Source organism: Oryctolagus cuniculus, chromosome X, assembly GCF_964237555.1.
Source record: "Oryctolagus cuniculus chromosome X, mOryCun1.1, whole genome shotgun sequence".
Taxonomy (NCBI): domain Eukaryota; kingdom Metazoa; phylum Chordata; class Mammalia; order Lagomorpha; family Leporidae; genus Oryctolagus; species Oryctolagus cuniculus.
The window spans coordinates 117803476-117830061 of record NC_091453.1 but is presented as its reverse complement, the minus strand read 5'-3'; the positions used below and the strand labels follow the sequence as shown (position 1 = coordinate 117830061).

Genomic DNA, 26586 nt, shown 5'->3' with positions numbered 1-26586 from the left:
TGGCTTTAGCCCTCATTCCTACCAATCTGAAAGAGAATAGAATTCTGGATAGAGAAGCTTTTATGAAACATCAGCATTTTGAGACACAACTTTCTAGCAGGCATTGCTGAACAGTGTTTTTATACTTCAGAGCCACTATGTGACATTAGCCACAGAAACCCCAGCGATTGCTTGGTTTCTCTTGATTCCTTGGCCACAGCAGGTTTGTCCTAGTCTTGATTGCAATCAAATTTAGTGTTTCTGCCCTACAGATCAACCTAGAGGTGGTGGAAATGATTCATCCACAAATGAGAAGAGAGTCTGGTCTCTTTCATTTCCTGTTTCGTTTTTGTCTAAAAGTTACTTTTGTATACTCAATTCATCTCATTTTAAAAGCTAGTAACCTATTCTGAGAACCTGAGTGGAGGAGGGAGTGAAGACAGTTCTCTGGTGAGAAAGAAAACAATGCAAAGTAGTATGACAGAGTTTGTCTTCAGTATGCTAGAAAATAGCTCAGCTCCTCAACTTTGGAAAATAAAACTTTGTGCTTTGGACCTCTAGAGTCAGTAATCGTAGTTCATATGGATGAATAGGGAGTGAATGTGTGTGTGCTTACATGCACTCACATGTATGAGAGATTGTGCACATTCCAAATGATCTTAGCTAAGCTTGCCAGGAAAAAGAACACAAGTACGATAACTGCAAGTGTGCAGTGAGAGTGACACAGATAGACTGGAAATGATGTGTATCATTTGTGTCTTATTGAGCATCTGCAATCACCTAAGTTTTCTCTGTCTGCTAGGGTTACTAACTTTCTTTTAGGAATGACATGCATTGTTAAAGCACTGCCAAATATTTGGTTTAAAGAGGGTGGGAGGCAAAGAGATCATGTACATAAATTGAGACCCCTCTCCTACCTTTTCTTATCCCTCATTTAAGTGTATTTGCCATTTCATTTCTGGGATAACAAGGGGACAGTGCTAAGCCCACAATTCATGTATCCTTGAGTTAAAAAAAAAGGATTTCTTTTTTAGAGGAAGTCATCTTCTTAGCTATTAATACATCCCTGAGCTCCTGGATCTTTTGCTCTAAGCACTGCTTTGTGTTCCACAAACCAAAGAAAGGTAATTGTCATAAAGTAGGATCTTTTGTTGTAACCAGCTTATAAGTGAAAATACAGAACACAAATAACAAGATTAAATATAATGAGATATGTGATTGTTAAAGAGAATTGAAAGCATAATTAGGGTAGCTGTACCCAAGAAAAATTACTCAAGGAAACATTGATGGAAAATGTCAGTCTTACAAAGGGTTGTTGATGAGTAAATATAGATAAGTGAAAGAAATAGTTAATGGTGGATGAAGGAAGAAGTGCTGGTGGGATATGCTCAAGTAGGGATTGAAGGGATGTAAAGTGACATACAGTGTATTGTGTTGGCTGTAAGAGCCAACCAACATTGCTTTTTAAAGAAGGCAAAAGTAAAGGAAAGGAAAATACAAAACTTTGGTTGTGATGTTTGGCTACTCTTCTATACCATTCTCTACAATGTCTATTTGAGTCCTTCATGGCCCCTCCATCCCCAGATATATGTTCCATATCTTATATCCATCATAATGGAAAATGACAGGAATTATGAAGGAACCTGGATAGATACATAACTGATCTCAGAAAATTCCACTGTGACCTCAGGACATTCACCTGATCTTGTTACCCATTTGATGATTGCAGAGTCTGTAAAGTTGAGTCTCTTATGATGAAAATTCAAACCCCAGTAGAGAGAATACTTTGGAGTGAAGCATCCTTGAAATGACTACCAAATTAAGTTGCCCGGCAATATTATGAGCACTAATAGAAATTTCTGAATTGATGGAAGTGCTCTGCCCTGTCCAATACAGTATCCAGTAGCACGTGTGGCCATTATGCTGTGAACTGTGGCAGATGTGATTGAGGAATTGAATTTTTCATTATACTTAATTATAGTTAAGCTAAATTTCAGTGGTTATACATGGCTAGTGGCTACCTTATTGGACAGTACAGCATAATATAAAGACCTGCCTGGCTTCTTATTGGAAGAGGGGTCCTAGTTTCACAGATAGAATCACTTAGGCATTAACTGTGGGCTCAATTATAACCCAGGTTTTGCTAGAAGTGTGCTCTTGCTTGTAACATCAAAAATGTGCATAGATAATTCTGTACCTGTGGATGTCTGCAGACTACACTTGGAGGACTAGGTACCATGAATCCATGAGTATATTTTTTGTTTTGTTTTGGACCCTGACTTTTTTTTAACAGGTTTGTTTCTTTGGACCAGGGGTTTTCAAACTGGAGCATACATCAGAACCTCTTGGAGAGCTTGTTTGCCTGCAGAGTGCTAGGTTTCACTCCCAGAGATTCTGATTCAGTAGATCTGGAGTAAAGCATGAATATTTGCATTCCTGACAACTTCCAGGTGATGCTGATGCTGCCACATTGAAATGGACTTTTTGGATATGACTGTTGTTTTTAGCCCTTGTTTATACTGCTGTGGAACTATGGTCTTCCTGCTTTTTGCTTGTTGAATATTATGGTTGGTGATGTATTAAGCCTGTGATTATGGAGTGGATTGAAGGCATGCCTTTACAAAAATTGAAGAAAGAATTGAAAGGGGAGAGTATTGAAGAAGAGAGAGAAGAGAGGAGGGAATTATGGTTGTCTTCTTGGAACAGTACCTATGAAATACATGAAATCTGTTCTCTTTGTATTAATAAAAATTAAAAAGAACCACAGACACAAGTGTTGAATTATCACATCATATCTTACAAATATGTGCTATTAAAAGTTAAAAAGAAAAATAAAACCTTAGCTGTAGAACAAGCCCCTATCCCATATCCTGGTTCTGTGCACCTAGTTCTTGCCTTACTTCTGCCTACTCAAGTCTTTATGTCCTTTCAAAATACTTCAGCATCTCTGGAGCTATAGACTTTCTAACTTTTACCAGTTTTTCCAGGGACTGAAGCTGAAGTAGTACCCAGAACCCTAGCTCTTGTGACCTCACTTCCAACTCTCCCAATTGCTGACCAGCTGCTTGTCTGCAATCCTATGTTATTTTCTTTATGCCCAGTTCTTCTTAATTTCATATAAGATCTGTACCTGAATTTCTCTTTCACCAGCTGCACACTTGTGGAGGTGTTCTCATATTGTTTAGTGCTGAACTTTTCCTAAATACTTTTCTCACCTCATAGGGTTGTCTAGTGTCCTAGCCTCAGTCGCCCACCAGGCCTGTCCCTTGCCAGCTGAGCTCCAGTTTTGAGATACCATCAGCAGAGAGTACCTGCCACGGAAATTGACCCGGTTTTGCATTTTCTCCACCAACAATCCGAGTGAAGTCATCAGATGATTGGGCATCTTGAGTGACATTACCCCGAATGGTTTCAGCTTCAGTAAAATTTTCATACTCCGTATTGGAAAAAATTGTCGTAGCACGGGTGATTTTCTTAGAAGCATGTGAAACAGAAACTCTTCCACATGGAAATGGCACTGGAAAAGTAGAAAAATAGTTAGTATTCTGAGATTTCTCATTGGCAAGTAGAAGATGAGTTACAAAAATTGAGAATGAGACCCATCCTTATCACTTCTGAGAAGCAGAAGCAGACCCATAGATATATTTTTAAAATCTAATAAATAAATATTGTCTCAAATTAGAAGGTTGCTTGCATTTTTTTTGTGGAAAGTTTTCAAACCCTTCCTAAAAAGAACATTTGGCTCAGGGATCCATCATCTTTATGGAAATAGAGTAGGTGTTCCAGAATTAAATTGGGTAAGACTTTTATAGAGTATACTGACTTTCTGTTTAGTTTCTTTACTAAAACGTCTTACTCTTAAGTGCCATCCCTGAATGGAAATCTAACTTTGCAATTATGTAATTGGGAATTCTGCTCTTTATCATTAATAGGATTTCTTTTGTAGATTAGAATGCTTTCTAGATCCCAAGGTGGATTTTAGGAATTTGTTTGAAAGATATCATTATAATTCAATTACCTGGCTGTCAAATATTAACCAAATAGATTACTAAAGATTATCATAGCCACATATACTTGGTGTCTGGCCACCCTTTTCCACTGGGTTAATTTATTTTCTAAAAAAAATAAATCGTGTACTGATATGCTGGGGACAACCAGAATGGAAATTTGTAGTCAAACAAAGTCACCTAACATTTCATTTTCATTTCTGACTTTCCTTCTAGCCATGTTCCTTATAACAGGCATTTCTATAGCAACCAGCTGCGGCAAAGTATCATGAAGACAGCATGTGGTTGGGAAAACAGGAAATTAGTTCAAAATACTTATGTATAAATGTACATGATCAACAATGGGCTAGAGAAAAGGGACCGTTATTGAAAAGACAGAAAAGCTTATTTTATGTTTGGCCTACTTATTCTGTTAAAGCTAAGGCTGTATTCAAATATTACACTTAATAGTAGGAGATGGTTTTCAATTCTTTTTCTCTCTTACAACATAGAAGGGCTTGTAAGGGTTTAGTGTCTATACTATCTGTCTGGACTAGAAGTTGGACTTTCATGTTAAAGACACACACACTCCTTCTAAGAGAGGCTAGTTTTAAGGCATGTGAAAACAAATCAGAAGGAGAGGAAAGCAGGTTCTGAAACATTGGAGACTCTTCATTTTAGTTGCAGCATGTATGCACCGGGCTTCTGGTCCTTTCTTTAATATCTTCTGCCTGGTGCACTGTCAAGATATGCATTGAACCCAGTTTCAGAGGAATGGTGCATGATTTAATGTGCCAATTTAGTAAGATATCAGGCTTTGCTAATGCAAAAATTTATATCTAGTTAGCTTCAAAAAGTTCATTTATCAAATATAATTGATCCTGCAGAGTCCACTTTTTAAAAAATCAGTTTCTATTGCTTTTGTCTTCAGAAAAGAATAGTATGAGTGTGGGGTACCGAATATATAAATCTGCTGTCAACATGGTAGCATGGTTGACATGACTGGAAAACATTACTTTTTTCCCTGCTGTATGGATTGTGTTGATCAATCTAGAAAACTTGAAGAAGTTAGTTGCTAGAACCACTGAGACTAAGTGTGTAAACTTAGCTTGAGACCTAGGCGTAGGAAAAAACTTCCTAAAAGTAAACTAGCTTGGCCCTGTTAGAACCATGCTTAAAATTCACCATCCTTGTACTAGAAATCTATCACTATGTGTGTATCTTTGATGGTGTAGTAGTGCATTTTTACATTAGTTTGACTTAGTGAATTTTAAATACTTGTACAAAAATCAAACCAATTGCTTTGTGACATGAAAGAAAAAAATGGATGAAAATAAGAGTCTACACTGGAGATAATTACAGGATTTAAATTTAAAACAATGCAATTTGGAAACTCATTTGTATAATTCAGGCTACTGATCTTTTCATTGATATCAAGTGTAAGTAGACACAAGTAGAGATTAAAATTATGTAGGATACTTAAATTGTCGAAGGTCCAAATATAGATTTTCTTTAAAATACTTATTTTGATTTTGACCTGCTGGTTCACAAGACTTCTGGTTTTCCGCAAGTCGGTATCCCTCAGTACAGGAGCAGATAATCTTGTTATTACGATTCTTTCTACAAAACTGCTCACATCTGCCATTCTTAATGCTGCAAGTTGAATCTAAAAGAAAGTAACACAAAGAGTAATAACATCATGTAGCATTCATTTCAAACATGTACATGAAACTACTTATTCATGAATAGGTCAAGTGTACCCTGGGGGCATTTGTGGTGAAAAACTTGGAAGCCTTGAGCTAAGAGTGAAAAGAAATGTAAAATCCTTTCACTTTACTTTCACTGAATCATGACCTGCAATTAAACAACCTTATTGAAGTATAATACACATTCAGAAAAGTACATACTAAAGTTCCCATAAAGTAAATGTACCCATCTAGAAATTAAAAAGAATTATATGAAACATTATTAACATCCCAGAAGCTCTCCTAATGCCCCCTCCCAATCACTCTTCCCTTCTTCCTTTTCAAAGGTTACCATTAACTGGACTTCTGACACAGTGAACTGTTTTGCCATTCATGAACTCACAATAGATACTCCTCTGTCTTTCATTTCTCTTTTTGTCTTTAAGATTCATCCATGTTTTTGTATAACAGTAGTTCATTTACATTGCTGTGTAGTATTCCATTGTCTTAATATTAAAACATCAATCTATTTGGGACATTTCCATTTTTTTTGGAGCTTATGTATACTGTAATGAACATTCTTGTACATTATTTTTGGCAACGTAAGCATGCAGTTTTACTGGACTTACAAGCAAAATTATTCAACTTATGTTCAGGCCTAGTAGATACTGCCAAGCAATTTTCTAAAATGATTTTATAAATTAAAATTCCCACCATTAGTGTATGAGAGTTTCAGTTATTATATATATGTATTGCAAATAACTTCGTATATTTTGTGACTTGCCTTTTCTCTTTAAATAGTGTCTTTTACTGAAGAAAAGTTCTTGGTTTAAATATAGTCCAGTTTATTAATCTTTTTGTGGCAATTGCCTTTTGTATTGTTTAAGAGAATTTTACTTCCCTCAAGGTAAAAATATAAGGCTTTATTGTTTTATATATTTAAATCTTTAGTCCACTTGGGATTGATTTATGGTTTATAGTGTGAAGTAGGGGGCCAGATTCAGTTTTCTCCATATGAATATCTTATTGATATATCACTATATTTTTTTAAACTTTTGTTTAATGAATATAAATTTCCAAAGTACAGCTTATGGATTACAATGGCTTCCCCCTGCCCATAACTTCCCTCCCACCCGCAACCCTCCCCTTTCCTGCTCCCTCTCCCCTTCCATTCACATCAAGATTCATTTTCAATTCTCTTTATATGCAGAAGATCAGTTTAGTATATATTAAGTAAAGATTTCAACAGTTTGCACCCACATAGAAACACAAAGTGAAAAATACTGTTTGAGTACTAGTTATAGCATTAAATCACAATGTACAGCACATTAAGGACAGAGATCCTACATGAGGAGTAAGTGCACAGTGACTCCTGTTGTTGACTTAACAAATTGACACTCTTGTTTATGGCATCAGTAATCGCCCTAGGCTCTTGTCATGAGCTGCCAAGGCTATGGAAGCCCCCTGAGTTCGCCGACTCTGATCATATTTAGACAAGGTCGTAGTCAAAGTGGAAGTTCTCTCCTCCCTTCAGAGAAAGGTACTTCCTTCTTTGATGACCTGTTCTTTCCACTGGGATCTCACTCGCAGAGATCTTTCATTTAGGTGTTGTTGTTGTTGTTTTTTTTTTTTTTGCCAGAGTGTCTTGGCTTTCCATGCCTAAAATACTCTCATGGGCTTTTCAGCCGGATCTGCATGCCTTAAGGGCCGATTCTGAGGCCAGAGTGCTGTTTAGGACATCTGCCATTCTATGAATCTGCTGTGTATCCCGCTTTCCATGTTGGATCGTTCTCTCCCTTTTTTGTTCTATCAGCTAGTATTTGCAGACACTATTCTTGTTTATGTGATCCCTTTGGCTCTTAGTCCTATCATTATGATCAATTGTGAACAGAAATTGATCACTGGGACTAGTGAGATGGCATTGGTACATGCCACCTTGATGGGATTGAATTGGAATCCCCTGGTATGTTTCTAACTCTACTGTTTGGGGCAAGTCAGCTTGAGCATGTCCTGAATTGCACATCTCTTCCCTCTCTTATTCCCCCTCTTATATTTAACAGCGATCACTTTTCAGTTAAGTTTCAACACTTAAGAATAACTGTGTATTGATTACAGTATTCAACCAAAAGTATTAAGTAGAACAAACAAAAAAAATACTAAGAGGGATAATGTATTAAGTTCATCAACAGTCAGGGCAAGGGCTGATCAAGTCACCATTTCTCATAGTGTTCATTTCACTTTAACAGGTTTCCTTTTTGGTGCTCAGTTAGTTGTCACCGATCAAGGAGAACATATGATATTTGTCCCTTTGGGACTGGCTTATTTCACTCAGCATAATGTTTTACAAATTCCTAACAGGGATCACTTTTCAATTAAAATTTAAACACCTAAGAATAATTGTGTGTTAATTACAGAGTTCAACCAATGGTACTAGAACAAAAAAAAAAATACTAAAATAGATAAAGTATTTTTTTTTTGACAGGCAGAGTGGACAGTGAGAGAGAGAAACAGAGAGAAAGGTCTTCCTTTGCCGTTGGTTTACCCTCCAATGGCTGCCGTGACCGGTGCGCTGCGGCCAGCGCACGGCGCTGATCCGATGGCAGGAGCCAGGTACTTATCCTGGTCTTCCATGGGGTGCAGGGCCCAAGGACTTGGGCCATCCTCCACTGTACTCCCAGGCCACATCAGAGAGCTGGCCTGGAAGAAGGGCAACCGGGACAGAATCCTGCACCCCGACCAGGACTAGAACCCGGTGTGCCGGCGCCGCAAGGGGGAGGATTAGCCTAGTGAGCCGTGGCACCGGCATGGATAAAGTATTACATTGTACATCAGCAGTCAGGACAAGAGCTGATCACGTCACTGTTTCTCATAGTGTCCATTTCACTTCAACAAGTTTCCCCTTTGGTGCTCAGTTAGTTGTCGCCAATCAGGGAGAACATATGATACATCAGTATATATATATATATATATATATATATATATATATAAAAACAACCATTCCCTACTCTACAGCAGTGGCACTTCTATCATAAATCAAACCTCCATACAAGAGCAGGTATGTTTCTAAACTCTATTGAGTTCCATTGCTCAAATTGTCTATCTTTGTGCCAATACCATACTCTCTTAATTAATATTTGTCTATAATAAGTCTTGATATTTGGTAGTGTAAATACCCGAATTTTATTGCTTTTTTTCTCAAAAATATATTGGCTATCTTTGGCCTTTTGCATTTCACTATACATACATTTAAGAATTAGCTTATCAATCCTTCCCCATCACTAAAAATAATCTATCAGAGCTTTTGAGTCATGTTGCATTGAATCTATTGAGAGAGTTGTTTTTATTATATTGTATCTATTACTCCATGAACATGGCCTATCCATTTATTTATGTCTTCCTTAATTCTTCCCCATCATGTTTCATAAATTTTTTTAGAGTTCTTCCACATCTTGTTTCCTTTTATTTCCAAGCACTTTAAAAATTTCTATGATTGGCAGAGAGAAAGCACTCCCATTCACTGGCTCACTTCCCAAATGTCCATAGTTCTTGGCCAGGGCTTGAGAGCCAGGCTGGGCCAAAGCCAGGAGCAAGGAACTCAATCCAGGCATCCCACATGAGTGGCAGGGACTCAAATATTGAATCATCAATGCTGCCTCCCAAGGTCCATGTTGGCAAAAAGCTGGAGTCAGAACTGAGTATCAGTGTGGGATATGGCTATTGTAATTGGCGTCTGAACTGCTAGACTGTGTGATCTCCCACTTTTAATTTTTATGCTATTATAAAAATAACTTTCTAATTGTTAATACATAGACATGTAATTGATGTTTGTATATTGACTTTGTACTTGTTTACTGTAATTGTTCAGGTGCTTTGGGTTTTCTATCTGTATAATCATCTTTCTGAAAGTTATAGTTTCACTTATATCTTTCAATGAATAAGAAAATAACAACAATTACATAATCTCATGTAGACATTGCCTCTCTGCACTGAAGTGTGGTCTCTATACTTAGTATACTAGAAGTTACTTGAGTTCCAGAGGTAGACAGTTTAACAAGTTACCTCCAGAAGTAAAATCTGGAGATCCCTAGAAGTTTCAGTTTTGGGGAGGTCTACTGGGGCCAAAAAGCAAATTGGAGTTAGCAAAAGTGGATATCAAACATGAGAGTATAAAACAGCATCCTTTAAGTTGACTAGAATGCAAAGACAGTATGTATTGATGGTGCTAAGCATTCCAGTGGCCCACATTTTCTTTACTATGCAGTCTCTGTTATTAATATAAAATACATATCTTTGTATCTTACAAAATTTTTCTTTTTTTTCAAAAAGATTTATTTGAAAGGCAGAGAGAGAGAGAGAGAGAGACACACACACAGAGAGAATGAATGAATGAATGAATCTTCCATCAGCTAATTCACTCCTTTACTCCCGAAATGGCTGCAACAGCCAGGACTGGGGCGTGCTGATGCCAAGAGCTACTTACCCCATCCTGGTCTTCCATATGGGTGGCAGAGACCCCAGTACTTGAATTATTATCCATTGCTTTCCTAGGCTCAATAGCAGGAATTTGGATCAGAAGTGGAGCAGCCAGGACTCAAACAAGGACTCTGCATGGGATGCTGGCATTGCAAGCAACAGCTTAACCTGCTACGCTACAAGCTGGCCCCTCTTGTAAAATTTTTCATTTTGGATTCCATTTTGTCTGATTTTCAGATTGCTTTGCCCATGTCTTTTTGTTTACCTGGTAGTTCTTTTTACATTCCTTTATTTTAGCCTCCTTGTGTGATTTTATTTTAGACATCTCTTTTGTCCACATACACAATTAGAATTTTAACTCCAAAATGAAAATATTATTAATATATTAGTTTAATCCAAATTCACTGACATACTTGGCTTATTCCTGCCATTTTATTTTGTGTTTTCTAATTACTGTGCTTTCCTTTTGTTTCTTCTTTGCAGTCTCAATAATAGGAAGTAACATAGTTCAGGGTGTACTCTCTGAGACCTACTGAGTTAAGAGAAATAGGCTCAGTCGTTGGGCCTATTTCTGTCCCTAGGACAGCACAGGAACACAATGAATTTAAGATGCCTTCCCTTCTAACTACATGTTCAACCAGCGTACCCCTTTCAATAGAAATGCTCAATTGTGAGTACAATTATAACATGGAAAGTGTGAAAATGAATGACAGTGTATTAGGTATCTCCTATGCACCACTTTTGTTCCTCTTAGCCTCACTTGTGTTTTTTTTTTTTTTTTAGACTCTATAGTAATTAGCTCTAGGTGGACTTCAATGAACTGCATAGAAGTATAACCTTGAATTGTTTTGGCTTGTATCTGCACTGGGCATCTCTCACCTCTTGCCTCCGGGCTTCCCTGTTGATGCTTAGGCACAAGATGCCATATGACTCTCTGGGTGCTAGCATGCCCAGCTGGGAAATGTGGGAGAGTTAATGTCCCATTGGCTAAAACTTTAACTAATGGGAGACAGATTTCAGTGGACACATTTTTAAATCATCTTTTTAGGTAGACTATCTGGAGGCCAGTTCATATAGATTATTGGAGACAGTCCCAAGAGATCTAGCAATTAGTTACAGTTATGAGCAAGTGATTTTGTAACTCTTCTTATTGGTTCTCTTTTCCCCACTGTTTCAGCTTCCTGTCCATTACCCTTCTCCCCAAGGACTGCACACCATAATAAACAAGCTTGTGCCACATGCTGTTTTTGTTTTTCTAGGAGGAACACGGGATAACAGAGTGACCATGTAGTTTTGGAGTATCATGATTTTTTGAGTGACAAATCTAAAATTTTAAACTCTATATATACTAACATAGGTTAATGTAATAATTAGCTCATAGTCCTTATTGATACTTCAGTAGATAAGGTAAGATAAATCAACCGTTGCCAGCCTGACCTGTAAACTTTGTTGCCTATAATCCACTAAGTGCCTGGTCTCAGAAGATGACACTTGGTCCATATTTTTAAAAACTTTTTCTTTTTATTTATTTCTTTATTTTTGACAGGCAGAGTGGACAGAAAGAGAGAGAGAGAGAGAGAGAGAGAGAGAGAGAGAGAAAGGTCTTCCTTTACCGTTGGTTCACCCTCAAATGGCCACTGCGGCTGGCACACTGCGGCTGGTGCACCGCGCTGATCCGATGGCAGGAGCCAGGTATTTCTCCTGGTCTCCCATGCGGGTGCAGGGCCCAAGTACTTGGGCCATCCTCCACTGCACTCCCGGGCCACAGCAGAGAGCTGGCCTGGAAGAGGGGCAACTGGGACAGAATCCGGCGCCCCGACCGGGACTAGAACCTGGTGTGCCGGTGCCGCAGGTGGAAGGTTAGCCTATTGAGCCACGGCGCTGGCTAATAACTTTTTCTTTACTAATGGTGATAAAATTCCTGGTTATTTTCATGTTACTACCTATCTTTCTGTTACTACCAAGCAATACTTAAGTGTTTAGCCAAATCACATATCACCTGTAGACACTGTTCAGTAAATATGAGACTTGGCTAAGTTAACACAGGGAGGAGGTTGGTAACAGTTTGGTTTTGTCCAACACACTTACAAGGGAATAAGTAAACTCAGTGTGGTTTTTCCAGTTCTGATTCCATGTCCTTGGTTGAGAAACCAGTCCTCTATATCATTTTCCTCATTAGTCATTGTCCCTTTTAGCCTAGTGCTGGTACTGTTTCTCTCTGATTTTTTTTGTGCATGTGGTGGGAAGTATTTCTTCCTAAACAGCAGTCTTTTGCCCTCAGGAAAAAAGACTCAAAATTCTAGAAATAGAAACAGTACAAGGAATTTCAGGGAATAGGTCAGTAGAGTAGGACCTAAGGATCAATTATTAAACACTTAGATACCAGGCAGTGCATTTGGTATGGGTTATTTCTGGTGCTGAGTCTTGTCTCAGCACCTAGAATATCTGTTGAAGATCATCTGGAAGCAACTGTTCCTCCATGTTAGCACACACTACTTCTAATTCCCTTCATACCACCTTAAAAAAGTTACACGTTCTGTTTTATTTTACTCTGCCTTCATCTTCCCAGATACATCCACTGATGTGCCAACCTATATCTATTTAACAAAAGATACTCAAGCTTATCGCACAGTAGTTTGTTATATAGCTAAGCTCAACATTTTATCCCCCCCCCCAACAGAAATACACAAATTAAGGTAGTAATGTCTGTGACATGCTACAAAAATGAAAACAAATGTTTACTTGCTTGTGATTTACTTTTTCTTTCAATCCTATTCTATAATGGGAAAATGCCTCTGGTACTCTTAAGAAGGAATGGGAATGATTACATTTTTACAGATCTGGATTTATATGTGATCTCCATTTTCTATGCCACTGGGGACATATGGAGTTCTTTATTCTAGGAAAAGTGACCAGTAGCTAGTTAATTGCTATTCTTCTAGCTAGAAATCATGCCTTGTTTGCAGCTCTCTCTTGATGAAGACCCTGATAAACAAGAGAAAAAGAAAACAACTAAGTCTTAATGGAAATCTTTCCTTTTTAAGCTAGGGTAAGGCAAGAGAGTTGGCTCCCAGATACTCTACAAATTGTACTATCTAGTAACTTTTGAGATTAGTCTTTAATTCAGTTTGAAGCAACAAGCTTAAATGGGAGTTCATATATGCTCTTATTGTTGCTTTCTTCTAGTATCTTCTAGAACTTTTTGAATTTCCATTTTGTTTCTCAAGCAAATAAACTGAACAGATTTGTCTAAACCTTGATCAGATTGGCCAGGTGAGATCAATATACCCCAGAGGGCAGATGTGTGGTGACTGCAGTTCAACTGGAGAGGCCTAATCAAACTGAGATGTGGGGCCCTGATATGATTGAGATGGTACCAGTTGTAGATTTAGCATTTTTGCTCTATTGACCATCATCTCACAAGTGGAGTAACTTGGTTAGAGAAACTTTGTACTTATATATACATTTCTCAGGGCTATTCTCTTTCTCCTTTCAAATTTCCTTTTAAGCTAGACAAAGACATTTATTCAATTAAACCTTACTATAATGTACCCTTCAGTCTTAACTGAGACTAATTGTGTTACTTATGCCCTCAATTCTACTAGCTATATTATTTAAGCTGATAATGAGTAACCACTCCCAGGATTTCTGTAGGTTTCTATAATAGCTGGATCAAATTTATCTAGGTAAATTTGAATTGAAAATTATAGCCTTTCAGATGAAAGTAGCACTTCAGAGATGTTGAACTAATAAACACACCCACAGGAAAGGTAACCCAGGCACTGGTTTGTCCCCACACTGGGAAGCATAAGGGAATAGGAGTGCAAGCAAGGTGTATTATTTAATCTACCAGCGTACACTCTTTTCTTTCTTTTTAAAATGCTTTTATCCTGTCTCCTTTTCTTTTTTTATCTTCTAAGGTGGTTTAGATCTCAAATGAAGATCAATGCATTTCTTTTCAGTACTGAAAGGATTTCTGAACAATATTATAGGTGACTTTCTTTCTCTTTCTCAATATGACAAGTGCAGCAGCTACATTTATTTCATTTTATGCCTTTTTCTTCTGTCAGATGGATAGCTTCAATGCTTTAATAGTGTCCTGCTAATTTTCCACTCTTTGTCCTTATTCATGTAGTCTATGGTGTTAAATTCTTTCCCTAGGATTATATCTCTATTTTCCTGAAATTTCAGAGTAGAAAGAGAACCCCTCAATAATTTTGTGTGTTGCTTAGAGTCAAAACACCAGCAATATTGCACCCAGAGGTAACAATCAAGTAGGCAAGTAGGTAAAGGATTTTAGGTTTATTGCTCTAATTAGCAAAACCTCAGAAAAAGTATTCTAGGGTATGAGATGGTACACAGTGATACTAGAGTTGCTATGTAGCCCCTCTGATGTAGCCAATATAGTCAAGTTGAGGAAAGAGCTCTGATTTTTGTACATAAATTTAATGTGAAGCAGTTTGCATGTGTGAAGAAGTTCCTATTATATGGGATAATTGGCCTGTCATAGCTCAGTTCTATACTTGACTTCCACTGCCTATATTGACAGCAAATGAGCCATTAGTTCAAACAATTTTATGGGCTCAGTTTTCTCTGACTTTTGAATATTGTAGTTACAAGCATGGGTCTTTATAAAATTGAAATTTGAGTCTTGATTCAACTATCTATATGCCTTTCATTTTAAGCTGTTGCAGGTTCAGGTTTCTCATCTGCATAGGGTGGGGATAATAAATAAAGTAAGTGGAACATAATTACCACTTTATATTAGTTACCAAATATTGTTTTAGCTCTGAATATGATTTCTTGAACTGATAAGATGAAAGCTGTGACTAGAGATGAAGTGAATATTTATAAGCTTTGAAAGTATGTTTTTAAGAGAAACTTATGATACATAAATATTGCATTTTCCAGTTTTATCTGGCTTCAAAGGGAAACTTTGAACCACAAGTAATTAAAAAATAATCACTTACCTAATTCACAGTTCTTTCCTTCAAATCCATATTGACACCAACATTCATATGCATTAATGTCATCCTTGCAACTGCCACCATTTAAACATGGATTGGACTCACACTGATCTCCATCTTTGAGATAAGTTAAGAAATTAAGTTAACAGATAAGTTTCTCAGAATGCCCATCATCCCTTACATAGACTTACTGAGATACGAGTCTGACTCTTTAGTCAGATTAGAACTGTTAGCTTGGAAGCCAGCTGCCTGTAGGCAAATCATGCTCCTGTGTTCCTGAGTTTCTAAAAGTCACCCAAGCAAAGGATCTCATAACAAAGGATCTTTCTAACACTGTTCTAGAAAATTGTTCAGAGGGAGACATGTACATGGTTTATGCAATCCAAGGGAAGAGAAAGAATATCTTGTGTAGAAATGTGCTGTATTGGTACAAGAAGGATTTTCTTTTTTTAACTTTTATTTAATAATTATACATTTCCAAAGTACAACTTACAGATTACAATGCTTTTTCCCCCCATAACTTCCCTCCCACCCGCAACCCTCCCATCTCCTGCTCCCTCTACCATTCCATTCCCATCAAGATTCATTTTCAATTCTCTTTATATACAGAAGATCAATTTAGTATATATTAAGTAAAGATTTCAACAGTTTGCACCCACAAAGAAACACAAAGTGTAAAAATACTGTTTGAGTACTAGTTATAGGATTAATTCACATTGTACAACACATTAAAGACAGAGATCCTACATGAGGAGTAAGTGCACAATGACTCCTGTTGTTGACTTAACAAATTGACACTCTTGTTTATGGCATCAGTAATCACCCTAGGCTCCTGTCATGAGTTTCCTAGGCTATGGAAGCCTTTTGAGTTTGCCTACTCCGATCTTATTTATTTAGACAAAATCATAGTCAAAGTGGAAGTTCTCTCCTCCCTTCAGAGAAAGGTACCTCCTTCTTTGATGGCCCATTCTTTCCACTGGGATCTCACTCACAGAGAACTTTCATTTAGGTCCTCTTTTTTTTTGCCAGTGTCTTGGCTTTCCATGCCTAAAATACTCTCATGGGCTCTTCAGCCAGATTCAAATGCCTTAAGGGCTGATTCTGAGGCCAGAGTGCTGTTTAGGACATCTGCTATTCTATGAGTCTGCTGTGTATCCTGCTTCCCATGATGGATCGTTCTCTCCCCTTTTTATTCTATCAGTTAGTATTAGCAGACACTAGTCTTGTTTGTGTGATCCCTTTGACTCTGAGACCTATCATTATGATCAATTGTGAACAGAAATTGATCACTGGGACTAGTGAGATGGCATTGGTACATGCCACCTTGATGGGATTCAATTGGAATACCCTGGCACGTTTCTAACTCTGCCATTTGGGGCAAGTCAGATTGAGCATGTCCCAAACTGTACATCTCCTCCCTCTTCAATCCTTCCTTATAGAATGATGACAGAGTTAATTCTAAACCAAATAAAGTCACTTCAACAAGTGTTACCTCTATGTCATACAAGACCTACTTCATTGTAAGTTTGCAGAGTAAAATGGACTAGGTGATAGTATGTTGCCTTGTCTCAAGGAACTGATGGCATAGGCCTGGAGTAAATGCATATACTCCTTTGTATTGTCATTTAACTTTTAAGTATCCCATGTAGTGACATTCCAAGGCAGTAGATAATGTGCCAGAAGTATATTTTACTGCTTCAAGGTAATGTATCTACCAGCTAGATTCCAAATAGTCTAAGTAAAGTAAAAAATGTTTAATATATAATAAATAATTTGTGCAGTATGTTTTATTTATATATGGTTAGGCTGTATTTCCATTTTATTATTCCGAATTTCTACATTTACAGAGTTGCTGAAATCATTTGAAGACATTAGTGGCATGAAAATGAGGAAGGAATAGCCAAGTGCAGATGGGTCTGCCTGAGACTGGAACCGTTAAGTCTAGTTTCTTAGCACTCTGCATCAATTCATACTTCTTAGGAAGCTCCAAAAGAAAAGAAGGAATAGAATCAGCAGGGAGAATGGTTCAGATTTTGAAATAAGGATAATAGCCCTGAGGGAAAAATGGGAGCTAAATTAGTAAGAATATATAAAAACAAAATGTAAAATATAAGGATAACCATAAGAATCCAAGAATGAGAAAAATGGGGAGGGAAATCAATGAGAAATATCAAATTATCAATCATACTTTAGAGGAAAGTCCCCTGACATCTAGTGTGTGGATTCCTGCTTGTTTCTCCCTTGTCTGTCAGAAGCATGTATCCAGATTCCATTGACTAAGGGACTAATATCTCTTTCGCTGGAAAAATCTGCTTGCTGTAAAAATTAGACCTTGTATCCTCTGTTCCTTGATCCAATGTGCTTTTACACAGGTCCTTCAATTTGTTTCAATTCTATGAAAAAAAATGCAATATCTTTGGTATGCTATTATCAATGTTCAGGACTAGTCTAAAAAATAAGCTACATTTGTACTTTATATTATAGACCAACAAATCTGAATTATTTAGGATGTTTAACTGAAAAGGTCTGGGCTTCCAGCCAGCTACACAGGACCTCATTTGCTCTGACATATCTTTAAAATGAGTGTCATTTTATCCCGTGTTTAGTCCTTTGGGTTCTTGTCTGTGTGTACTTTGGGTTGAGGCAAAGCCATAGACAGTAGCAGTCAAAGACAACAAGAGACAAGACCTTGCCAAGTGAGAGATTCCTGTTAAATGAATAACTGCTTTTAGATTTGAAGACCATGGGGGTAAATAATGAAAGCAAGGAGTTGTGCATTAGAGAGTTGAGGTTCGCTTCTGGGCTTCAGAACTCCCTAACTGGTTGACCTTTGGCAAGTTTCCTCCCATGTAAAATGGAATTAATAATACTTTGCTCACAGGGGTAGTGTAAGGGTTATATGTATTAGGTATTCTATAAACTGTAAAGTGCTTGACAGATGCTAGTTAGCATGTTTTGTGATAGTTCTTCAGCTAAGCTTAAATGGTAAGTTGATGGTAGAGAAGGGGACAGCAATGAGGAGCCTGGACCTGGGTTCTTATTTGTTAGAGACAGCTACTTTTGTGGTAGTTAGGAATCTCCACTGCAAGTGAAAAGAGCCATGGAATTTATTTCTGTTTCAGTTATTACTTTTGTTGCTTTATTTTTTGTTGTACAAAGCAGTAGTGACATAATCATGGTCCTGATGCTTTCCAAGTATCTATACCCAAGGTATAGAAAATAATGTACTTGTGTGACCTAGAAGGCAGGAGCCCAACTAAAACTATACTGCTGGGGCTGTAGTTTAGGGAGTGGACAATAAAGGGAAGGAACATGGAAGTTTAAATATAATCAGGACTTTTGTGTTTTTTTTTTTTTTGAAAATTACATACTGATTTTCTTTTCAAAAGAAGTCATGAGATTCAAAGTGTTAAATTCAAGAAGAATAGAGAATAAAAAGATTTGGAGTATAGGAGGGTAGCCCAGTAGAAATAGGCATGGTAGCACTCATCACTATGGGTAAGGAAAGGTAGATAAAGCAATATAACAGAGAAAACTTTTTTCTCTTGACTTAGAAAAAAAAGTGGAAGAATTATGAGTTCTGAGAATATCTAGTAGTATATACAGAACAGGAAATAAGGAAATAGAATTGGGTCTCAAATTGATGGGACTCCATGGATTTGTTGTCCAGGTTAATTTGTTCCCAGTCATGCAGATGGTTTGGGTAAGTCAGCCTGTAAAATTTACACTCCCTCAAATCCTACTTCTGGATTTTAAGTAAGATTTAAAATTAGTTGTCACTAAAGTTTTGGCTTTTTCTTCTTTACATCATTTTATGGAACCAATATTGACTGAGTGCCTCTGTTTCATATATTGTTCTAGGTGCTGAAAATAAATCATTAAACAAAATGAATACTCCTGTCAACATGAAGCTTGGATTCTAGTGAGTTGGGAAAATAAATACCAAGTAGTATAAGAAAATGGTAGAATATATTATATGGTGGAAAGCCCTCTAATCTGAAAATCTACAAAATCTGAGACTTTTGGAATGTTGACATAATGCAATAAATGGAAAGCTTCCTATTGTGAAACTTTGTTTAATGAACAAAATTATTTAAAAATATTTTGATAAATTACCTTCAGGTTATGTACATATGAAACATAAAAGAATTTTATATTCAGATGTGGGTCCTATCCCTGAGATATCCCATTAAGTCTATGCAGATATTCCAAAATATGAAAAAAGTCTCAAACAGTTCTGATCCCAAGCATTCTGGGTAAGGGATACATAACCTGCATTTGTAAAGAGCAAAATACTTCAGAGTTTGGAGTAGTGGGGCCTAGGGGACAGGTTGAAATATTAATAGATGTGTCTGTGTGGGTGCAAACTGTTGAAATCTTTACTTAGTATATACTAAGTTGATCCTCTGTATATAAAGATAATTGAAAATGAATCTTGATGAAGAATGGTGTGGGAGAGGGAGTAGGAGATGGGATAGTTGCGGGTGGGAGGGTGGTTATGGGGGGGAAAGCAGCTATAATCTAAAAGTTGTACTTTCAAAATTTATATTTATTAAATGAAAGTTAAAAAAAGAAATAAAAACACAAAAAAGAACGTGGGTATACTGATTTAAAAAAAGAAATATTAATAGATGATCAAGGTAGGCCTCACTGAGATTGGTATCATTTGGGCAAAGAAGAACTGAAGGAGGTGAGGGAGTGAGCCAGCAGAAGCTGGAAATAGCCAGTTAATAGGAACATTTAGATAGTCTCTAAAATGCAAGTATTCCTGGTGTTGGCAAGGAACAGAAGGAAAGCTGGGATGGCTAGAGCCAAGTGTGTAAGGAGAGCAAAAGAAGAGATCAGAAAGACAACAGGAAGGAGGGGGGACAGGTGATCATGGCCTTGAAGGACATCATTAAGCAGGAGGACTTTTAAACAAGAAACATTTAAGGCAATCAGCATTTCCTGATTGTTTATAGAGGATTGCAAATTGTCATTCAGTCCAAAGATGCAATCATTTCACTTTCTTCCTTCCAGCTTTCTAGGGTGGAACAATGTTCTTTGTGAAGTCCTAGGGAGGAGTGAACTTATCTGCCAGCTGATACTTATCAAGCTGGCAAAAACTTGTACTCTATTACCACTTAATCTTGAGTTAAAGGGTTGGACTGAATATCCTGAGTCCTTTTGACAGTTTAATATATTATTTATTTGTACAAAGAAAAAAAAAAGAGTTCTTGAATATGTTGTATATCAGCCAGAGGATAAAATGAATTGCTTACCAACATACTGCTTCCAAAATTCAGTCTATAAAGGGAAAAAAAGAATATAAGTCAATGGTAGAATTTAAAGTGTTTTGTTATTGATTCCTTTTCCTTTGTAACATCTATATGTAAGGCTATTTTAAAAACCCAAAGAGAAGTATCTTTTTCTTTCAAGTTTTTTTTTTTTTTTTTTTTTTTGAAAATTATGTGGAGGGGCTGGCGCCGTGGCTCACTTGGCTAATCCTCCGCCTGTGGCGCCGGCATCCCATATGGGCACCGAGTTCTAGTCCCGGTTGCTCCCCTTCCAGTCCAGCTCTCTGCTGTGGCCTGGGAAGGCAGTGGAGGATGGGCCAAGTTGCTTGGGCCCCTGCACCCGCATGGGAGACCAGGAGGAAACACCTGGCTCCTGGCTTCGGATCGGCGTAACTCTAGCTATAGAGGCCATTGTGGGGGTGAACCAACGGAAGGAAGACCTTTCTCTCTGTGCTCTCTGTCTCACTCTCTGTCTGTAACTCTACCTGTCAAAATAAAAAAAAAAGTTATTATGTGGAAATACTCACAGTTTTTTCAGTGTTTTCAAAAACTTCTCGAGCTTCTTCAAAACTACACCTTTCTTCTATACATTCTCTCTCAAGGTTCCCTGAAACAAACTCTTCCAGTTTACCTGAATTGTACCTCTTTGCCCGATTCAGAATTTTGGTGGCATTTTCATGATCAAGAAAAACTGAAATTTAAAAGAAGTATTCTTTAGCTTTAGAAAAAAGAAAACATCATGAAAATTGAATACATCTCTTAAGAAAGACTTTGTTTTTAATCCAACTAATCCCAAAGCCAATTTCTCTTTGGGGCATGGAGCCAAAAATCAGCGATGTTCCCACTGCACTGTATACACATTCAGATTTAGGAATTAAAATTCAATTTTACTGTTTTAGTCAAAGAGCTCCATTAATAAAGGGTCACGTTTTCCATCATATTTGAATTTACTTGGATGAAAAAGAAAGTTCTTAAATAAGCAGTTAACTTCACACTCTGTCATCACTTGAAAATAGCTCATTGCAGATCCTTGCAAGGTGATCCGTTACCCTCACTGGGCTGTATTTCAGGATGCAGTTGCCTAAATGACTTTGCAATGAATGTGTCCTGAAGAATATAGAAGCCTAACTGTGGCCCAGCTATAAGTTAGACCTTGGTGTCTCTCATTAGGTTTTAATGAAAAACCACTGCATTATTATTAGTTCATTTTCAGATACACACCACCTTCATTTGGCATGTGTTACAGGAATTCCTGTGATATAAGCACTTCTCTGGAATTCAGGACATGGTTTATTTTTGCCAAGACTGTCTAATCTGTAGGGATATTATTGAACTTTGATAGATTGAGAATCAAATGTCCTCCCTCTTTCTTCCTTGCCTGTTTCTCTGCTTCTGTCTGCACACACATATGTGAATGTATAAAGGAATATATGTTTGTATATACAGGCAACTCTTGGTAACCATGGGCAATTCCCGAACTCCTCTAAGGATTCAAAACCCATGGATTCTCAAGTCCCTTACATAAAATGATATAGTACTATATTTTCATATTACTTACGCATACTCTCCAATCTACTTTAACTGATCTCTAGAAATACTTTTAACATTACTACAATGTAAATGTTATATAAATTAGTTTTTATGTTCTGTTATTCATGAAATAATGACAAGAAAAATGATTGGTACATGTCAAGTAATGAGACAGATTTTTTTTTGAAATTTTTGATCCACAGCAGATCAAATACATATAATTAATAAGAGATACTCAAGAAGTTGACTGGAGTTGGTTTTTTCAAGAGACCAGCAATGTATCTGATACTATCTCAATAGGACCAAGTGCTTATAAGATAAACTTTCCAAGGCATTGGGACTATTTTCTCTTTAGCTCAAAAAAATTCCAGAAATAAACTAAATTTTCTTCCCTTATTTTCATTGTAGCTGTTCACTTTATGGATAATTCTAGTCCCTTGACATCCTTGCTTATCTCTTGCTCTGCACATCTCCTTTGGGTTTGCCTTTACTTTCTGCATTTAGCTTAGAATTTTTCTTTTCTATGTTCATTTGCCAATTTCTCAGTTTCCATTGCTTCTTGTCAATAGTAGTCCTTCCCTACAAACCCAACGCTACATCAGGGTAACCATCTGCCTGTTACTTTTCTGTGGTAACTGATTACCATAGGGGAAAATCACATGTTGTCCCCTCCCACCCTACCAGGCATACCTCTCTTCTTGTTAATTTATTTACTTGGCCTTAGGTGCCCATATGTAGCGGTTATGGCTGCATCCATTTACAATGTGGTTGAGTGGGAAAAAAAGGGTTTTAAATCTGGTCAGACAGATTTGGGGTTGAATGACATATTGACCTACTAGTGACTGTGTGACCTTTGATACATTGTCTCTGAACCTTAACTTTGTCCAATGTAAAATGGATTTTACAGTAATAAGAATACCTACCTCATAATGTTGTCAACAGGATCAGTGAGATAATTGGTATACTGGTGTATACTGGTTATCTCATTGAGAGAGAGAGAGAGAGAGAGAGAGAGAGAGAGAGAGAGATTCTCCATCTGCTATTTCACTCCCCAAACGGCCACATCTCTCAGGTGGCTGGGCTATGCTGAAGCTCCATCCTGGTTAACCATATGGGTGGTGGGAGCCCAAGCACTTGGGATATCTTTTGCTGCCTTCCTAGGTGCATTGACAGAAAGCTAATGGAGTAGCCAGGACTTGAAATGGCGTTCCAATATGGGGTGGGATGCTGGTATAGCAAGTGGTGGCTTAACCTGCTGCATCACAATGTTGACTCCTCTAAAGCACTTCTAGTTGTCAATCTCATACATTTTGGAAAGTCTTTCCATGAAATCACTCCACTCTTTGCTCTAGCTGATGTTATTCATCTATTTCTTGAATATATTAACTTGCCTTTCTCTGGCTAACCCTTATATGTCATGGTTCTCCCAGGATCTAGCCCGTCTTTTTCCTTTGCACTCTATATGTCTTTGCTAGCACCAGGATTAAGGTGGGGAAACAAGGCATCTAGGGCACAACATTAAGGAGCCCTCACTCTCATGGTGTGTAAATAGTGGCCTTGCTTGCTGTACCTAAGTCTGGCCCAGACCTTTTTCATTACATTTACTTAGCACTCAGCCCTGACTTCCAAGTACTGTACTAGGTGCCACAATATCCATGCTCACTCCCTTGGTGCTCACACATACATGGATGCAACTACTATTTATATTACACTGGATTCCAAGTACCAATCTCTAACCAGATGTAGCTTCTGAATTGGAGATCATCTTTCCAGTTCCCTAACTGCACAACATAATATGGCCAGTGATAGCTGATGTTTATGTAGTATTTCTGCTATGAATTATAGTTAGTACTTTGTTTCTATTATTTCATTTCATCATTGCAGTAGTTCCATAAGATAGATACTGTCATCCTGGTTGGTAAACGAGGAAAACTGAGATTCATGCAGGTTAAATATATTGCCCAATGTAACAAGCTAGAGCATCAGAGCCAGGATTTATTTTTTAAATTAATTAATTTATTTGAAAGTCATAGTAAAAGAAAGTCAGGGAGATCTTCCAAATACTGGTTCACTCCTCAGATCCCTGCAGCAGCCAGGGCTGGGCCATGGCAAAGCCAGGAGCCAGTAACAATATCTAAGTCTCCTATGTGAGGGCAGGAACTCACGTACTTGGGCCATCTGCTGCTGCCTCCCAGAGGCATTAGCAGGAAGTTGGATTGGTAGTGAAGTAGCTGGGACTAGTACTGGCACTCTGACATGGGATGTAGGTGTCCGAAGAAGTGACTTAACCTACTGTGCCACAACACCTGCCCCTAGAGCCAAGATTTAGACTCTGGCATTGAGATACAGTACCCATGCTCTTAGGTACCATGCTGTGTCCTGTTAATCATATCAGATTTGAAATGTCTAAGACATATTCTATGTATTTGCCCTAAATCTGTTTATCTTCCACATTCAGATGGTTATTAAGTTGTATAATTCCACTTCTTTTTAAAAATATTTATTTATTGATTTGAAAGTACAGAGAGAGAGGAAAAGGCAGAGAGATATCTTCCATTTACTGGTTCACCCTCCAAGATGGTTGCAATGAGCAGTGCTGGGCCAGGCTGAAGCCAGGAGCTTCATCCAGGACTCCCACAGGGATACAGGGGCCCCAACATTTGGACAATCTTCTGTTTTTCTCAGGTTGTTAGCAGGGATCTGGATCAGAAGTGGAGCAGCTGGGACATGAACCGGCATCTATATGGGATGCTGGATTCCCAGGCGTCAGCTTAACCCATTATGCTACAATGTCAGGCTGCAATTTCTACTTCTTTAATATCATTGGAATTTCCCTTTTCTCTGTATAGCTACTGTCCAGGTTCTGGCTCCTGTGTCACCCTGGATGATGTTATAAGATAAAAGGACAGCAGTTATACAAATGCAAAATCATTTTTTAGAAGCCAATGACAGCTTAGCAGCAGAAGAGTAATGTCCATCCTGAGGGAAAGTCCCCCAGCCCTCTCCTCAAAGGTCTATTATCTCTGACTCCAGTGGCTCCAGAATCATACTGTCTTTCTCCTCAGTATTGTCTGGGAGTTATATATTTAACCTTCCTTCAGGTTTAAATCTAGTCCATATTTCCCCAGCTCTGAAATCCTAGTCCCTCTTCTTTTGTCCCTATCTTTTTGCCAACATCTCAGCTCTTCATGGGGACAATCACTGTGTAACAACTTCCATTATCCCACTACTTATCTTAAAGAAGGCTTTAGAGCCTTTGTCTTCCCAGATATGTGTAATGACTTGTGTTTATGTATTTTGTGAGTTTTTCAACAAATTTTCTTATACTTTAACTCTACCTACTTTGCTGGTTCAATTTAACCTTTGCATTATTGCATCATTATTTCAGTGTTTCGGTCTGATTTCCTAGCTGACATAATGTCTGGAGTGGGAACCACAAGGACAGTCTGCTTTCTGGGGATTCTTAGGGTTGGCACCCCTGATCCCAGCATAGTCACCCACTAGATTTGATTCTAGTAGGTTGACAAGTAAGTGTGATAAATGCTTCCTGTGAGCACATGCTGTTTGTTCAAATGGGATAAGTTCATTTCTGTCTGCTCTCCTCTGGGGAGAATATAAATTCACTTTAGTTGTGAAAAAAACAAAGTAATATATGTTACATTAACTTCATTTCTATTCTTTATGTTAGTTTTGAACTTTCTTCTCTTCTCTAGGGAGCTCAACTGAGTATTGAGTTTCCCCAAGTATCAACTCTGACACATTTGAAATTAGAGACCAAAGGATTTCTTCCCAAAACACAAAATACTTTGGTGAACAACAACTTACTAATGGAAGATTAACCTTCATGTTTCAACTAAAATTTAGTTGTAATTTTCAAAATTAGAGATGTATATCATTATATGTTGTTAAATTTTGTAATATATCATCTACCTGAAAACCAGATTTTTGTGTAAATAAAACCAGTTGTGGTTTTAATGTTTACCATTTTTAATTCAAAGTAGTGAGTCCAAAAAATGCAAATGTAACATATTTTTCTCTGTACTCTGCTGTTTCCTTGCTAACCTGTTACCCAACTTGGTAACAATTTGTTAAATTAAGGAGATGAATGTTTTCTAAGAGAAATTGCATTGTCAAATCATAAGTTTCACAGAGTCCATTAAATAAAAATGAATTAGAAGCATTGTAATTCTATTTAGTTTTAATAATGAGGAAGAAACCCCAGCTACTGGGGAGTCAGTACTTACCAATGCACATGCTCTTTGCTAGGATCTCAAATATTGCTATCAAATCATGTAATCATTATTTAGAGAAAAAGATAACACCATCCATATCTATATCTAAAACACAAGCATACTCAATGTATTTTAAAAAGGAAACAAACCTGTACATTCAGCACTGAGTAGATACCCCAAAAGGCAAATGGTGATGAGGCCCGGTGATTCTGCCATGATTGTGTTCAGGAACTGCATAACCTTTGCTAGTAGGTTGTGCAAGTGGCAAGGTTGGTCAATTGTTCCAAAGTACAAGCTGAGCTGTATTTACTTCTGGGAAATAATGTCCATCTCCCTCAGTGGGTCCTTGGGCTATTTACAATGGCCTTTAGGGTCAGGTGATGAAAATGGCCAGTGGTCATCATTAACCTTCACCTCTGAATGCTGGGCCTCTGACACTGTGGATTATTTGAGAAGGA

The 26586-nt window shown here is 37.6% G+C and overlaps 1 protein-coding gene across 1 annotated transcript in view; it reads right to left on the bottom strand.

The window, feature by feature from the left end:
• The window catches only part of F9 (coagulation factor IX), a 33707-nt gene extending 7342 nt beyond the window's left edge, over positions 1-26365 (bottom strand). Inside the window, exons 1-6 of the mRNA NM_001195725.2 lie at positions 26278-26365; positions 20894-21057; positions 20352-20376; positions 15094-15207; positions 5503-5631; positions 3291-3496 (exon numbers count right to left, since the gene is read on the bottom strand). Coding sequence (NP_001182654.1) covers positions 3291-3496; positions 5503-5631; positions 15094-15207; positions 20352-20376; positions 20894-21057; positions 26278-26365 — 726 coding nt within the window. The remainder of the gene's footprint in view (positions 1-3290; positions 3497-5502; positions 5632-15093; positions 15208-20351; positions 20377-20893; positions 21058-26277) is intronic.
• Between the last annotated feature and the right edge of the window lie 221 nt (positions 26366-26586).